General features: G+C 33.2%; 2 protein-coding genes across 2 annotated transcripts in view; both read right to left on the bottom strand.

Annotated features, from left to right (window-relative positions):
• The window catches only part of LOC133203772 (glutamine--tRNA ligase-like), a 30,775-nt gene extending 21,833 nt beyond the window's left edge, over positions 1–8,942 (bottom strand). Inside the window, exons 1-10 of the mRNA XM_061339560.1 lie at positions 8,775–8,942; positions 6,446–6,599; positions 6,105–6,214; positions 5,808–5,883; positions 5,385–5,509; positions 5,001–5,070; positions 4,223–4,294; positions 3,544–3,629; positions 3,160–3,246; positions 2,808–2,907 (exon numbers count right to left, since the gene is read on the bottom strand). Coding sequence (XP_061195544.1) covers positions 2,808–2,907; positions 3,160–3,246; positions 3,544–3,629; positions 4,223–4,294; positions 5,001–5,070; positions 5,385–5,509; positions 5,808–5,883; positions 6,105–6,214; positions 6,446–6,599; positions 8,775–8,888 — 994 coding nt within the window. The 5' untranslated portion in view covers positions 8,889–8,942. The remainder of the gene's footprint in view (positions 1–2,807; positions 2,908–3,159; positions 3,247–3,543; positions 3,630–4,222; positions 4,295–5,000; positions 5,071–5,384; positions 5,510–5,807; positions 5,884–6,104; positions 6,215–6,445; positions 6,600–8,774) is intronic.
• A 3,865-nt stretch (positions 8,943–12,807) lies between these two features.
• The window catches only part of LOC133203771 (regulator of nonsense transcripts 2-like), a 35,497-nt gene continuing 33,094 nt past the window's right edge, over positions 12,808–15,210 (bottom strand). The window contains exons 42-43 of the mRNA XM_061339558.1: positions 13,893–14,004; positions 12,808–13,718 (exon numbers count right to left, since the gene is read on the bottom strand). Of these exons, the coding sequence (XP_061195542.1) occupies positions 13,709–13,718; positions 13,893–14,004 (122 nt within the window). The 3' untranslated portion in view covers positions 12,808–13,708. The remainder of the gene's footprint in view (positions 13,719–13,892; positions 14,005–15,210) is intronic.

Here is a 15,210-nt window from a genome sequence, read left to right as displayed (position 1 = left end):
ATAAAATGAATAATGAAATTGAAATTTTCAGAAATACTTATTTGTCATTTTATACATTGTTTAATCCAACAATTCCCCAGTTTTGTGACTTGAGAGATTTCAGTCTGTCTTTACTGCAATTGTCAGTCTACAATTTTATTTGAAGTACAATCTATTTCAGTATACCGATCCCGATGTAATTTCATATTATTTAAATTTCATTTTCTGTGATAAGTGCATATACATGTAATACAGTTTTTCAAAGTACAGTGTCACAAACTCATAAACATGTGATATATATGCTAGTTATCAAAACTCTGTCTCTCAAGATTCAAAAGGAAGGTTTTAAATTAAGCATTCAAAATATTTTTGAAAAGGAGGTCAAGGTCAAGTGACTGTCATGCTGGTATTTTATATCTTATGAAAAAAGTACAAATGCTAAATAGTGCAGCTATACCTCTTAAATGTCAACAATAAGCTGTTTATCAGTGGACCTTTTCACAAAAAATCTTACGACATATTTTTATCTTAAGTGAAAACTTATAATAAAAATCGTTTTCACAAAAATTCCTAAGAAAGTCGTAAGTGCAAAATCTGTCGTAACTTTACGAGAGCCCCAACCCTCTCTTAAGTATTTTAAAACCGATTTTATTGTAAAAATAAAAACGCAAAAACCAAAATACACGTTAAATTGAACTTTGTTATGCAACTTACAATAACATTATATATTTTTTCACAATTATTGTCGAAAAATTGAATGAAATACACTACAAAATATTTACGATGTAAGTTTCACTTAAGATTTTCGTATGACCTACTTTTACGTCAGACTTGTGATTGTGACGTCAGATTATAAACTTCCTTGCTTCGCAAACGATTGCATTCGATATTTGTTGTCAATAATGTTTGTTATGCTGACATTTGTTGAAAACTAAGTTTTATTTTATTTTCACCCACTTATTTACGGATTATAAAGCATATTGAAGTCGTTGCTAGGGACGAAGTCTGTCGTAAGTAAAATCTTAAGTTCAATCTGCTACGAATGCGTTCGTGAAACGCACTTAAGATTTATCGTAAGAAATTCTTAAGTTAAAATCTTCCGCAAAAACTTAAGATTTTTTGTGAAAAGGGCTACTGCTCTATAAATTATTTGAAAAGTGGGTCACTGATCAGTTCAAAGGTCACAAGGTTAGTAACCATCATGGTTATTTTACAAAAGCCATAGTGTCAAGCAATATATGTGCAAAATGTCAAATCCATATCTCTTACAGTTGTGGAGATAAAAGATAAGATGGACAGACAGACGGTTAGGCAGACAGATGGATGGACAGACTGACAGACAGATGAAAGGTAAAGTGATCCCTAAGTGTCACTCTGCTCTGCAGGCAACACAAAAAGAGGGTCATGACCCTCTTTGGAAAGTAAAAAAAATCTGATCATAACATTCATGTAATGACATTCACGACATATTTACCATCATGATTATATATATTACATTACATATTGCATATATATACAATAAGCCTTTGTGTATTGAGTATTTTTTTTTTATTGAAAAGAAGGCTTTTTAATTACAATTGCAGAATTTGAATATTTCCTGAATTAAATATATTGATTAAATTTACATCATGATGAAAAAAGGGCACTGAAGCTTTCATTGTTTAGACCAGAATTAAGTGTATATTTTATTTTGTTTCAATACTGAAAGCCCTTTCAGAATCTGCATCCATTTGAGAAAAAAAACAAGGGAAGTTTGAGTTAATTTTGAAAGTACAGTGTATATCAAATCTTGGTCTTGAATATAATTTTTATCTCCAGACAGAATAAACAAGGCTACTGCAATTTAGATATAATGTACAGTCAGCCTCATACTATCTTCCATCACTTTATTTAATCCAATGAAAGTTTTTTTTCAAGATTCTTTGACTTATACATATTAAGCACTGTTTTTTTTTCTTTTTGTTGGTGTTGTTTTGATTTGAGCAAACTTGAATCTACACTACTTGTTGATACATATAAGAGGGCTGCCCATAAACCTCCTGGACAATGACGTTCACTTTTCACATATCACATTTCACATTCAATTTTTTTTTAAAATTGCAGTCTTTAAAGGTCACAGATAGTGCGCATGACCCAGGGTTAAAATGTCATAAACTTTGAAATAAAGTTTTCAGATTAAAATGACTATTTTCTAAGTTCATTAAACAATCCAAAACTTAATATAAAAATTGAATGTGTTTCAAATAAAGCACTTGTCATCATTTTCTGATATCTTAAGTATTGCTTATTGAACAGATGGTGAAAATGTTAAGAAAAAACCCCAAGAAATATGTTTCAAAAATTGACAGAAAAAGCGACATCGGTCATCCGAATGGAGCAGATTCCAATCATGAAATTATGCTTTGATATAATTGAAACGACAGTAGAGGCAGTAAAACTTTGATTGCCCATTGTGACCCAAGGTTTTCACAACGTGAATAAACTTGTATCTACATTTTGTAATGAAGCTTTCACATATGTTTCATCTTTTCTGGTCAAATGAATCTTGAGATGTTTAAACGATGTCATTAAATTTTCATTAGTTCTGAATTATCTCCCTTTGAAGGAGAGCGTTGCCCTTCATTTGAAGAATCTTAAATCCCCTTCACCAAAGAAGCTTTGCGGCAGTTTGGTTAAAACTAGCCAGTGGTTCTTGAGAAGAAGTTGAAAATGTGAAAAGTTAACAGACAGATAAATGCCAGACATATTGTGATCAGAACTTTCAGCTCAAGTAAGCTAAAGAGGACACGGACAGATTCTTGGAGGATGTAAATAAAGACATAACCTACCCAGCCATTCCACCATTTCTCTGATTCCAGTGAAAAACTTTTCTTCTTCCTTCTCTGGATTTGTGTCATCATACCTCAGGTAAGTGTTGCCATTGTGTTTCTAAAGGGATTTCAGGTTTAGTGTAAGTTGTACAATGTTGGATGATTGTTAAAATGACCAGAGTACCCTACTTAGATCATGTACATGTATTAAGAAATGGTATCGGCAAAAACAAAAGGCAGTTAAATTGTAGCTGTCTACTTCCAGATCTATTATCTGACAAAAACTTGTGATGAATACTACAATTAAATTTACAAATGGTTAATTTTCAAAAGAACACAAATACATGTAAATAAGAAATATGATGCACACCTTGGCATAACCGAAGTTAAAGTTGATTGCTTTAGCGTGCCCTATGTGTAAGATTCCATTTGGCTCGGGAGGAAATCGAGTGTGAACCTGAAAATATTAAATTATTTTAAAATCAGTAATACTGTACACAAAACATTAACCCTAAGCTGATTGATTTCTAGGCTGCATCAAGTCCAGTCAGTTCTTAATTTAATCTTAAAAACTCATATACTTTGAGAAGTTAAACACAACTCTACCATTCCTCAGAGTAACAAGAAATTTATAGTTACTAATGATAGCTACATTGATCTGAAGTTTCTTTACCAAAAGTGATTGTTTACAAGCACAGACTATAAAATATGACATTCCAGTAGCAGTCCCTCTAGTAAATAATGCTATGCATACCTTCCCCCCAATCTCCTTAAGGTGTTTCTTTAGGAGGTCCATTGTGTTGGGTGTGATGACATACCCGTCAGTCTTGTAATTCTCCCCTACAAAACAAAGCCTAACATTACAGACTGCCTATAAAGGCCATGACGTTATATACAGGCAATACTGTAAAAATAAATGTACTTTTTTAATGAAAATAAGTAAAATCCTTCAAAGCGATTTTTAACAGTCAAAGAATTAAAATGAGAGTACATTTATCTTCATCTACAAAATTCTTTCTAAAAATGCACATTCAATATATTTTTTCTCAAGTAGTCTTATATTTATCTGTGAATTGTGTACCAGTTTCTGAATTGCATGCATTGTATCACCTGTTTTGTGTATTATATTTATCTGTGAATTGTGTTCCTATCTGTGAATTGCATGCCTGTTTTGTGAACTACGTACTTGTTTTGTGTATCTATTTGTCTGTGTATTGTGTACCTGTTTGTGAATTGTGTACCACCTGTTTTTTGTATATAATTGTGTATGTGTACTTGTTTGAACACTGTATGCCTGTTTGTCTGTGCATTGTCCCTGTTTTGTGACTTGCGTACCTATTCAGTTAATTGCATACCTGTCTGTGAATTGTATACGTGTTTTGTGACTTGCGTACCTATTCAGTTAATTGCATACCTGTCTGTATATTGTATACCTGTTTTGTGGAACTTCATAGCCTGTCCCATCACCTCCATAAAGCTTTTCACCTCTCCATCTTCACTGACAACTGTAGACAGAAGGAAGAAATATTGACTCATAGGTCATCAGAGTTCATTTTCAAATTTGATTTAAAAGTTTATATTTCTCCTAACCTCAGTACTGACCTTCAGTGAAGATTGTTGTTACATAGAAACAGGTACGTGTTAAAATTAAATACAGTAAACTCATTTAGTACTAAATCCAATCCTTAGTAAAATTCTATGCTTATTTCACATTAAATACTGCACATCTTGTGCTGTATTGATGTAAATTTGACTTCAGAATGACATTAAACAAGAGCAGGGAAAATGAACTGTATCAGTTTTTTATGATCAATTATGATATTTTTGTCGCCAAATTTTTACATGACCTACAGCTTTCTACAGACATGGGTGTCTTTTTGCAGCTATTTTCTATATGTCACATATTTCATTGTGACCTACTGCTTTCTAGAGACTGGGTTCCTTTTTATAGTGAAGTTATTTGTATATTTTACATATTTTCAGTGTGACCTACAGCTTTTTACAGACTGGGTTTCTTTTTACAGAGAAGTTATTTTTATGTGTTATGTATCTTCAATCTGACCTACAGCTTTCTGCAGACTGGGTCTCTTTTTACAGTTATTTTCTATGTGTTACATATTTTCAGTGTGACCTACAGCTTTCTACAGACTGGGTTTCTATTCAAAGTGAAGTTATTTTCTATAAGTTACATATCTTCAGTTTGTGACCTACAGCTTTCTGCAGTCTGGGTCTCTTTTTTGGGTCCTGGCTTTGTCCCACTGTTGTTCTGCTCTTTAACAACCTACAGAACAAAAACATGGCACTGTAACCATGGTATCTATGGTGGAAGTGTCCTTCAAAAACATGTACTTCAAAAACAAATCTTAGGCTTTAAATAATTCAACATATTTAAATATTTATTGTCTTTCATTTTTGAAAAGTTCATGAAATTTGCCTGGAAGGTTCAAGGCTGATTTAGGATCCATTCGTAATCTAAATACAATGACTATCAATTGTTTAGCCACTTTTGGGATACATTATGTCAAGAGAAAATACAATTCTTATCTTCTTGTTTAGCTGGTTGTAGAATCCATTAGCTAGGACTCTATCCCTTACCTTTTTCTTGGCTGGTTTTTCTAGGTCGGCCTCAGTTTTTGGACCCAGTAGATCTAACACCTGCATGTCCACTTCATTCTTTACAATCTTACCATCAGCAAACTTAAGTTTGGATCTAGCCTCTCCTAAAATGTAACACACAAACATTAATATCAGAGACAGATAAATACATGTAGGTATCACCACACAATATTTTTACCTCCTTAAAAAGGAGAGTTGCATGGATGTTAATTGTAGTACCTATATATGGCTATACATTCTTAGAACTGACATACATGTGTTAAGATGATAAAGAAAAATTTTTATTTCAAAGCATTTACATTTTATACTTATAATGACGGGGAAAAAACTATAAATAAATAGTTGAAATCAACAATCTCAATCAAATTATCTGCTCATAGAACTAAAGATTAAAATGTGTACCCATCAGAGTCCCCATGTTAAACCTATATCTCTTCTCCAAAAGCTCATTCTTGTATTTTGCAATGACTTCCTCAACCTGTTAAAGAAAACCAAGAGTATAATTTAGAAATATATATAATAGAGGAACAAAGGTGAAGAAGGATTTTGTATTTTTAATTCACTTGAATTAATCACATAAAATTATAGTTACAGTATATACAAAGAGATTCTACAATATTAAAATTACATTCCTTTAGTTTTTTTTATGAATTTATTGGGTATATTTATCTGTATACAGCTATCTCCTGTCCCTCTTACCGCAGCCTCCACTTGGTCTGGCGTGATGACCACCCCCACACCACACTCCTTCTCAAACCTCTCTATGTCTACTGGAGGGAGGGGGTGATGAAGCAGGTAGTCCAAGGCAGCTGGAAAAAAATAAGTCATGCACAGACATTTATATTAACAGGTCACAGATATAAATGCATCATAAAAACTATCAAAGAATCTCTAATAGGACAAGTATAGAAATGTCATATGTGCCTTTTTGAGTATAGTGCAAACACAAAAGCTGGAACAGATTCTTTTAGAATTTTTCACCTGTATAGCCAAAAGGACCTTAGGAATACATTTATTATTCTGGAAAACTCTTGACAAACCATTAAGCTGTATCTCCGTGGTGATTTCACGTTTGATGATGTACTCCACCAGCATGAGTTGGTGGCTCTTGATCTGGGCCTTTAGTTTGGTAGCGATGTTATACAACAATTTACCATTCTCCTTGTCAATCTGTCCTGGAGCAATCTTCTCTGCCTGCAGAATGATGAAGAATGTCATTCACTAAGTAAATCTTAGTGTTCTCAATTGATAGCTATTGGTTATGTAGTAAACTGTTTATTTTAGCTATATATAATATTTATGCTGTTTGTAAAAGAGTTTCTCTCATAAAAATGCTGTTATTCACTCTGCGGGGCGAATAATATTTGACGTTATTGACTTTATGTCAAATGAAAACCATTGATTGACGTGAGGTCAGTATTTCAGTGTTTTATAGGTGGAGGTGCTTTTAAATACAGGAAACGGAAATCAAGAGTTCAGGACTGAAATACATGTACATAATAAACATACAAATTCCAACCGTTGTTTTATATGTTATATTATCTACACAATATAAAATAAGAAATTTACAAATGAAATTTGAAAGGTTGCCTGTGTGCATAAGCATTTTATGCAAGGACATAGGGCCATACTTATTCACACGGGTGCGAATAACAGGAGTATATATATACCGACAATCTTTCCAATTTAAAGCTAAAATGTTCTGGAAAGGGAAGACTTCCCGGGAAAAGGGTTTCTTTGGGGGAGAGTATATAAAAAATGGGGCTTGGAGTTTTTTTGCGGGATATTCACTCTAAAATTGGCATTTTATGAAAGGACATAGGGCCATACTTATTTGCACCGGTGCGAATAACAGGGGTATATATATACCGACGATCTTTCCATTTTCAAGCTAAAATTCTCTGGATTTTTGGGGGGATATTAATATTGAGAAAAAGGCATTTTATGTATGAAAATAGAGTTATACTTATTCGCACTGGTGCGAATGAACAGAAGTAGATTTTTTACAAACGTCATTCTCAATTGTTTAGCAGTGTTAACTGAGCCATAGGTGAACGTTATTCATGCATCTGTTATTGTTCCTATTGTTAGGAGTAAATGTGATAGCGTATTTTTCTTTAATTATTGTTATGGCATTGAATTTAAAGGTCTGATAGAGTAAAGAAGAAATGATGTCATGTATGTACAGAGATGTATTCCCTGTTCAAATGATATTACGTGTTTCATAAATTCACATAAATATACAGGACGATGTCTCTGCAAATGCATGGCTTCCTTACATAATAGAAATTATCATTGAAATGGCAGGAAAATATATTTTATTCCGTTACAGGTGTATAAAAAACATAAAATATATTATACAGTTGAGTACATGATTAATTTCCTCAGTTTTAAATTAACGTGTAAACAAACAATAGATAAAACATGAAGATAATTATGGTTTATTCCGTTATAAAACAAGCATGAAAACATAAGATATATATAACACTTTATTCCCTGATAGATAAATGAACATGAAATTATTCATGAAAAAATGGTTTATTCCGTTACATTATATAGAGAGTAACTTAATAAAATTTATTTCCTCATGCAAAAGAAATAAAGAAAATCACGGAATAAACGCTATATATTCTCTCACATTTAAAATTTCATTCAATATGATTAGTACTGAAATTTAATCGGGGTTTGAAAGAATTCCGATGAAATAAACGCTAATTTCTTAAAATATATATTCTTTCAAAGGGAGGTATAAAATACGAAAATAACGTCATTTAATTGGGGTTTAAGAATATACGATAAGTAAAAAAATTACAACGGAATAAAGGCTAATTTCTAAAAATATATATTCTTTCAAAGGCAAGTATAAAGTACAAAAAAGTCATTTAATCGGATTTTAGAATATATATTATAACTTTTAAAAAATACGACAGAATAAAGGCTAATTTCCTAAAATATATAATATGTTCTTTCAAAGGCAAGTAGAAAAAACGAAGAAAAAACATAACATCAACAACGTCGAATATTATTCACTCTGCAGAGCGAATAACAGGATAATGCCGTTAACATTTTGTATTAAATTGATGTGAATTAAAAAGTGTTCACGTGATACTTAATGCCAGTTAATAGTTAAATGTTAAATACATCAAGCATTTATAATGCCCAATGTTTGGGGGGAAAAAATTCCTTTCATGAATTTGTTTGACCGCTGCCTTATGATCTAGCCAGTAACATAATGTTTACCTGTACATATGCTTGCACTTGTAATATGTCATAAAGTACTACTATATTACCATAGTGTTGCGTCACGCGAAGTACCGACAGTCAAAGATGAACTATTCCAACAAATCCACTTCCTCTTAATAAACCTACCTGTTCTATAGCAGTTTTTAGATTCTGTGAAACAGTTTCATTCTTTAGAGTTTCTTTTGCCTTCTGTTCGCTAAGACCGATGGCCATGAACGCCGAAACGACTTCAGCAGACATCACTCTCAGAGTGTCAGCGTGAGTGTTCCGTGATGATGAAATATTAGAGTGACCTCCCTTTCCGGAATATTATATTCTAGACAGGTCGTACAAAAGATAGTCATGAAATAATCCCAATAAGAAAATCAAAGATTATGACCCAGACCCAAACTTAAAAAAAGGATTTGAGATGGAAATACAATGAGGGGCAAAATTGAAAGTTCAATGTCTGACCAAAAAAAAAAAAAAAAAAAACTAAGATCACAGTTTTCATCAAGAAACCCCTTTTAACACTTTATGTATGATGACTTTGAAATTTTATCTTTGTAGACAGCAACATAAATTTAAGGCCATTCCAAGTTATTTCCTATGTTTAGCATCCACCCTAAAATCAAAAACCTATCTTTCTATCCGGGAAAAATACACAAACCGAAAGGGAAAGAAACACAACATCATTATTAGAATATAACTGTAGAATTTCTCATTACTATAATATATGAGAATTGTCCTCGCATTGTAACAAAGATGAACCACTAGTTAATTAAAATTAAAATTTTTGGTACACAACTTTAAAAATCTGTGATGCCGATCTCAAAGAAGTAAATTATGTTGCAAATATTGAGACAACGAACATTGTTATACCTTCAAAAAATTAGTTCCTTTATAAATCTATACTTAAAAAGTCTAATATTTCTAATGTTTTACTGCATGAGCGATCATAAAAAATCGATGTTTGACAGCAGAGTGAGATACTGGACCTGTGGACGAGATATTGGACCGCTTACGTCACACTGTGGGCAGGATCAGCAAAATCTTATTTGCATTCGTTATTATGGAAGCCAGCAAAAGATACATGTATAACAAAAAATAAATAAAAGGTATAACAAAATATTTATTGACTGTGTTCTCGGGCAAAATGCGTTTTGTCGGACCCTTGAACCAAACTGTTTGCCTTCGGCCTAACGACCTCAAGCAAACAGTTTGGTTCTTGGGTCCGACAAAACGCATTTTGCCCGAGAACACAGTCAATAAATGTATAGCAGTCCATTCAAACAATACAAATCGGGAGCAGAGCAAACACAGACCTCCAAAAAACATCAGAGGTGGGATCAGGTGCCATGGAGGAATGAGCATCCTCTGCCGACCGGTCACACCCGCCTTGTACTCCTTGTCATGATCGGGAAATAACGGAAAAATCCGTAGAAATTTCAGTATGCAATAAGTGGGACGAAATGCAAACTTGATCTTTAACTAATCAAGGTAAAGCCACATACCAAAAATCAGCTCAATATAGCAGCTAGTTCCATGAGCTTTCAAAAATACTTTTAAAGAATATATAAATATAATACTTACAATTAAAACGTTTTTTTAACTGATGATAAGTAAGATTTTTAAAAATATTTTTTATACTACGGGAGCAAATTTGTATGAGTATGTTGATTTTGAATGGTGTTAAAAAAAAGAAGAAAGTCCCTCTCTAGTACCTCTCTAGTATCTCGCTTGTCAGAGTTACCTCTCTTGTTTTTATTTATAGTTCTTAAAAATAATCACTCTCTACCATATCATGTCTGTCATTCGTTCGTACTTTTGCTAGATTTGTGAAAACTTACAAGAATACTTTTCTTTTCTGTTGGAAGAAGTGTGATCAGTTTCAAATTTTTGGCAATTAAAGCATTTTACAACAAAAATTTATGCACGATGTACCAATGCTTCAATGTTCACATGATCGATGTGTTGAGAATGGTGGGGTGGATCTTATACAGGAAAACGATTTCCTCTGCAATATTTTGAAAATATACTCGTGTCTAACAAATAACTTCAATTTGTCTATATATCAAAATCGCATTCGTTCATCCATATTCAATTATCCAGAAAATCACCTAGTCTGAAGCTTCTATACATGTATAGGAAATGCATAGCCCAGATCAGAGACGTATAAAGCTACAATAACATATAGTAAAGAAACGGGTCTCGAATAAAATTCTAAATATTTTAAATAATTAATATCAGTGGACCAGAAGATCAAGACGTGAATTAAAGATATAAATGAAAATAATTATTTCAATGACAAAAGTGAGCAAGACGTGTCAAAACGTAAAACACGTGGATAAAAAAATCTGCGTCGACACTCACCGTCTGCAACGTCATATCTTTATGACGTTATTTCTCTGTTTTAGCAAAATTGCCATAATGCCCTTTTGTCATGGGCGCAATCAAATTTAAAAGCAACATGTATGGTAAATTAATTCAAAAATATTATTCATTTGAACTTGTGAAATATCTCAGGCCAGCGTAAATTTATTGAAATTGAATTTTTACAAAAAGATAAGATTCGCAAATACTCAACCATCAGCCATCCGAGTATACTTTTTTTTCGAACCTACTATCATCTTCGAGTGCTTACACAGATAAAATGTCAAGGGCCTTCCGTGGCGAAGTAATTCTAGTGTTTCGTTTTGAAGTCACGACGTAATTCAGGAGCTTATTCTAAGTCACAGGTCCCGACGTGGGGCGTGGAAACTAGTCAGTCAAATGAGACCGTAAAAAAAACGTAGGGCCATGTAGTGTCACAGTATACATGTAGATGTTGGCACGATAAAGATCCCTTACTGATGCTTTATGATCAATGGCCATAAGTGCCGAGAAAAAGTCTAAATTAGGAGCCCTCCACCAGGCAGGTGTTCAAATGTCGACCCAGCAATTTTTAAAGGTATTTTAAAGTAAAGAAACAACCTATTTTCAAGGACCCAACTAAAGAAAAGAAAAATACACTGCATGGACGTCTCAGGAAGCCGTACCATAAGCCAACTTTCAAGATTTCAACACTATCTGAAAAGAGAGTACCTGTATAAACAATATTTAATTCAACCAAACCATATCAAAAATGATTAAAGTTTCATATATCTAATGTTATAGTCACGAAGTTTACCCCATAAATAAAAAGAATGAAGAAACGGCATTCAAATTATATTCAAGATGAAATGATAATACAAAGATATATTTACAAATCCTATGGTCCTATATAGTAAAAATAGAATCATACATGAAGTGTTTTTTAGATCGAAACGAATGAAATGGAGTGAAATTTATTGATATGCATACACAAATTTGGCCCCTCTTCTGCTCATGAGGCAGGCTTTGTCATGCTTACAACGTATACAATTTAATTTTAGAAGACACATTTGTAAATACCATCTTAACACTCCTTAGTCATGGTATATTTAATTCACGAAATGTTTCAAGAGTGTAGGATTCCAATAAGTTAAAGATATATATTAAGATTGATCGATACATCGCCGTTGTTTTATAACACTAAATAACCCTCTGTGGCCACATGTCGTGGGCGCCAAATGAGAGTAAAACAAAAGCCGCCGTTCTGATAAAAAACGAATTTTAATGAAATTGTGTTTTATAAAGTTGATAAACAATAAAAATAAATATTTGAATAATCTTATTAAAAAAAACTTTTCAGTTGGCACGATTTAAGTGGGTCGGTCGCGTTAGGGGAAACAACCCTATTTTTTATTTTGGCCTCATGTATAATATTAGTATGCAAATTAACAGCTGACCATTCTTAGACTTATTGAGGTCCACGCTGAAAATACCTTAGCAAGGTTAAATCGGATGCTACGGGAAAAAGCCAATTTTCACATGCACCAGCATGCTAAACAGTTTGCATCTGTAAGAACTTGTCCTTATTTATTTATACCGCATAAGTTTACGTTTTTAGAACTGTTTATGGCTTATTTATACAGTGTGCGACAGAAAAATCTCACACTTGACAAGCCTCTAACACTTGTAATAATGCAAGAAATACATTATCCTTGACCCAAGCACCTCTTCATGTAAAATTTCTGATTCCCAGTTGTGACCAAATCTTACTCTAGGGGCCATAAAAATGAACAAATTCAATCTTCTGTCTGTATGAAAAAGACATAAATTTTTGTCCAACTTCTCCCTTTTATTCATTCATCAAAATGGTAAAGAACATTCCATGAGTTTTCTTTGTACATTTCCTTACTTACCAACAAATATTTTTACTTATCCAATTAGAATCAAAACTTAGGATACATTTTATGTAATGAGATACTAACAAAACAATACCTGGTACCTTACACACACACACACACAACTAACAATGAAAGCAAATACAACGTGCAATCTTTCAAAAGATCTAACAGCACTAGAACAATAAAACATCACAAAATTCTTTTTGAGGAAAAATTCATGTCTGCATCATTTATAAATACATGTATATAGAATCAGAATTCCCTCTTAAAAATTAAATATATTGCAATTTGAGACAGATCTAAAGGAAAAAATTAATTTGATGTCCAATTCTAAAAAAGTATTTCAAAAAATCCATTGAATTCTCAGATGATACATGTATATCTTCTATATGGCTGGTATTGTTAAGTCATCCTGAGTAACATATTCTAAATAAATATATATTTTTTTGCTTTAATAGTAAAATAGTCACGAGGGATGTGTAAATTTATAACAGCTAGGGCCACAGAAAGTTGTAAAAAGTAGAGACTAACAGCAGTGTACATACATGTAATGTATAATGTGTAAAGCACTCTATAATGGATTGACCAGACATTGTGAATCTACACATTTCCCACCACAACAAAAAAATAATGATTTATCTCATCCATGTGTTCCACCCCAGTAAATCACCAATCACTGTATTGTACATTAATTGTTTTCAACAGATCAATGCCAGAGTTAAGTCCCCTGTAACTTTTTATCCCAGTGTTTGACTACGGCTTCGGACTTGATTTCACTGGTATGACATGACCCTGTTTTGGGAAAGGGCTCTCTCTCACTTTCATTCTTCATCATCTCTTCCTATGAAAAAAATTAAATAATTGATATAAATGAATATATTTTTAGATTTTTTCCAATTAAATGATTCAAATTCAATCACTTATTGGCACACTTTGTTTTAAGAATTAAGGATCATTTATCTGATATTCACTAGAATGCATGCTCTTCTTCGGTCGACACGATAGGTCCTCTTACTTGGATCCAAAGATTAGATCAGCGTCGGGGGCCCCTTTAGGATGCTGGTAGCGCACTCTTCTCTCTCTGTTAGTATTGACCGGCATTACACGATTCAGGGAGGCTATCATCTCTGTAACAAAAGAAAACACACTCACTTACAACCAACCTGATAAAGAAAACACACTCACTTACAACCAGCCTGATAAAGAAAACACACTCACTTACAACCAGCCTGATAAAGAAAACACACTCACTTACAACCAGCCTGATAAAGAAAACACACTCACTTACAACCAGCCTGATAAAGAAAACACACTCACTTACAACCAGCCTGATAAAGACAAGAGGCCCATGGGCCACAACGCTCACCTGAGTCAATATGGCCCTGCTGTTCTTTGTCAGCAGATTTCTTCTTCTATATATTCATACGTAAAGCTTTGATCAACTGTTCTAGGCATAACCTATCCCCATTTGCCATGTTTTGAATGAAATTGAATCTAAACTTTCTGAGGATGCTTCTATATTCATATAACTAATCATGGTTTTGCTGTTCTTGAAACGGAATTTTAAAGATGTCTGCCATCCTACCCTGGGGGGAAGGAAGGGAGGGGGGGTTCAAGATTTGAACAAACTTGAATATACACTACCTAAGGATGCTTCCATATCAATATGACTAATTATGGCTTTGTTGTTCTTGAGAAGAAGATTTTTTAAGATATTTCTTATATATATTCTTTTGTTAAACTTTGATCCCCGATTATGGCCCCACCCTACTACTGGAGGATGCCTTGAACAAACTTGAATCTACAATACTTGGGGATGCTTCAATATCAAAATGACTAATCACGGCTTTCCTGTTCTTGAAAAGATTTTAAAAGATTTTTCCTATTTATTCCTATGTAAAACTTTGATCCCCCATTGTGGACCCACCCTACCCCCGGGGGTCTTGATTTCGACAAATTTGAATCTACACTACCTAAGGATGATTCCATATCAATATGACTAATTGTGGCTTTGTTGTTCTTGAGAAGAAAATTTTTAAAGAATTTTCCTATATATTCCTATGTAAAACTTTGATCCCCCATTGTGGCTCCACCCTACCCCCGGGGGTCATGATTTGAACAAACTTGAATCTACACTACCTGAGGATGATTCCATATCAAAATGACTAATTGTGGCTTTGTTGTTCTTGAGAAAAAGATTTTTAAAGAATTTTCCTATATATTCCTATGTAAAACTTTGATCCCCTATTGTGACCCCACCCTACCCCCGGGGGTCATGATTTGAACAAACTTAAATCTACACTACCTGAGGATGATTTCATATCAATATGACT

The sequence above is a fragment of the Saccostrea echinata genome, unplaced genomic scaffold, assembly GCF_033153115.1.
Source record: "Saccostrea echinata isolate AGI-Se365-2 ecotype Australia unplaced genomic scaffold, CSIRO_AGI_Sech_v1 ptg000051l, whole genome shotgun sequence".
In the NCBI taxonomy this organism is placed as follows: Eukaryota; Metazoa; Mollusca; class Bivalvia; order Ostreida; family Ostreidae; genus Saccostrea; species Saccostrea echinata.
This window is presented reverse-complemented; position numbering and strand designations above follow the sequence as displayed.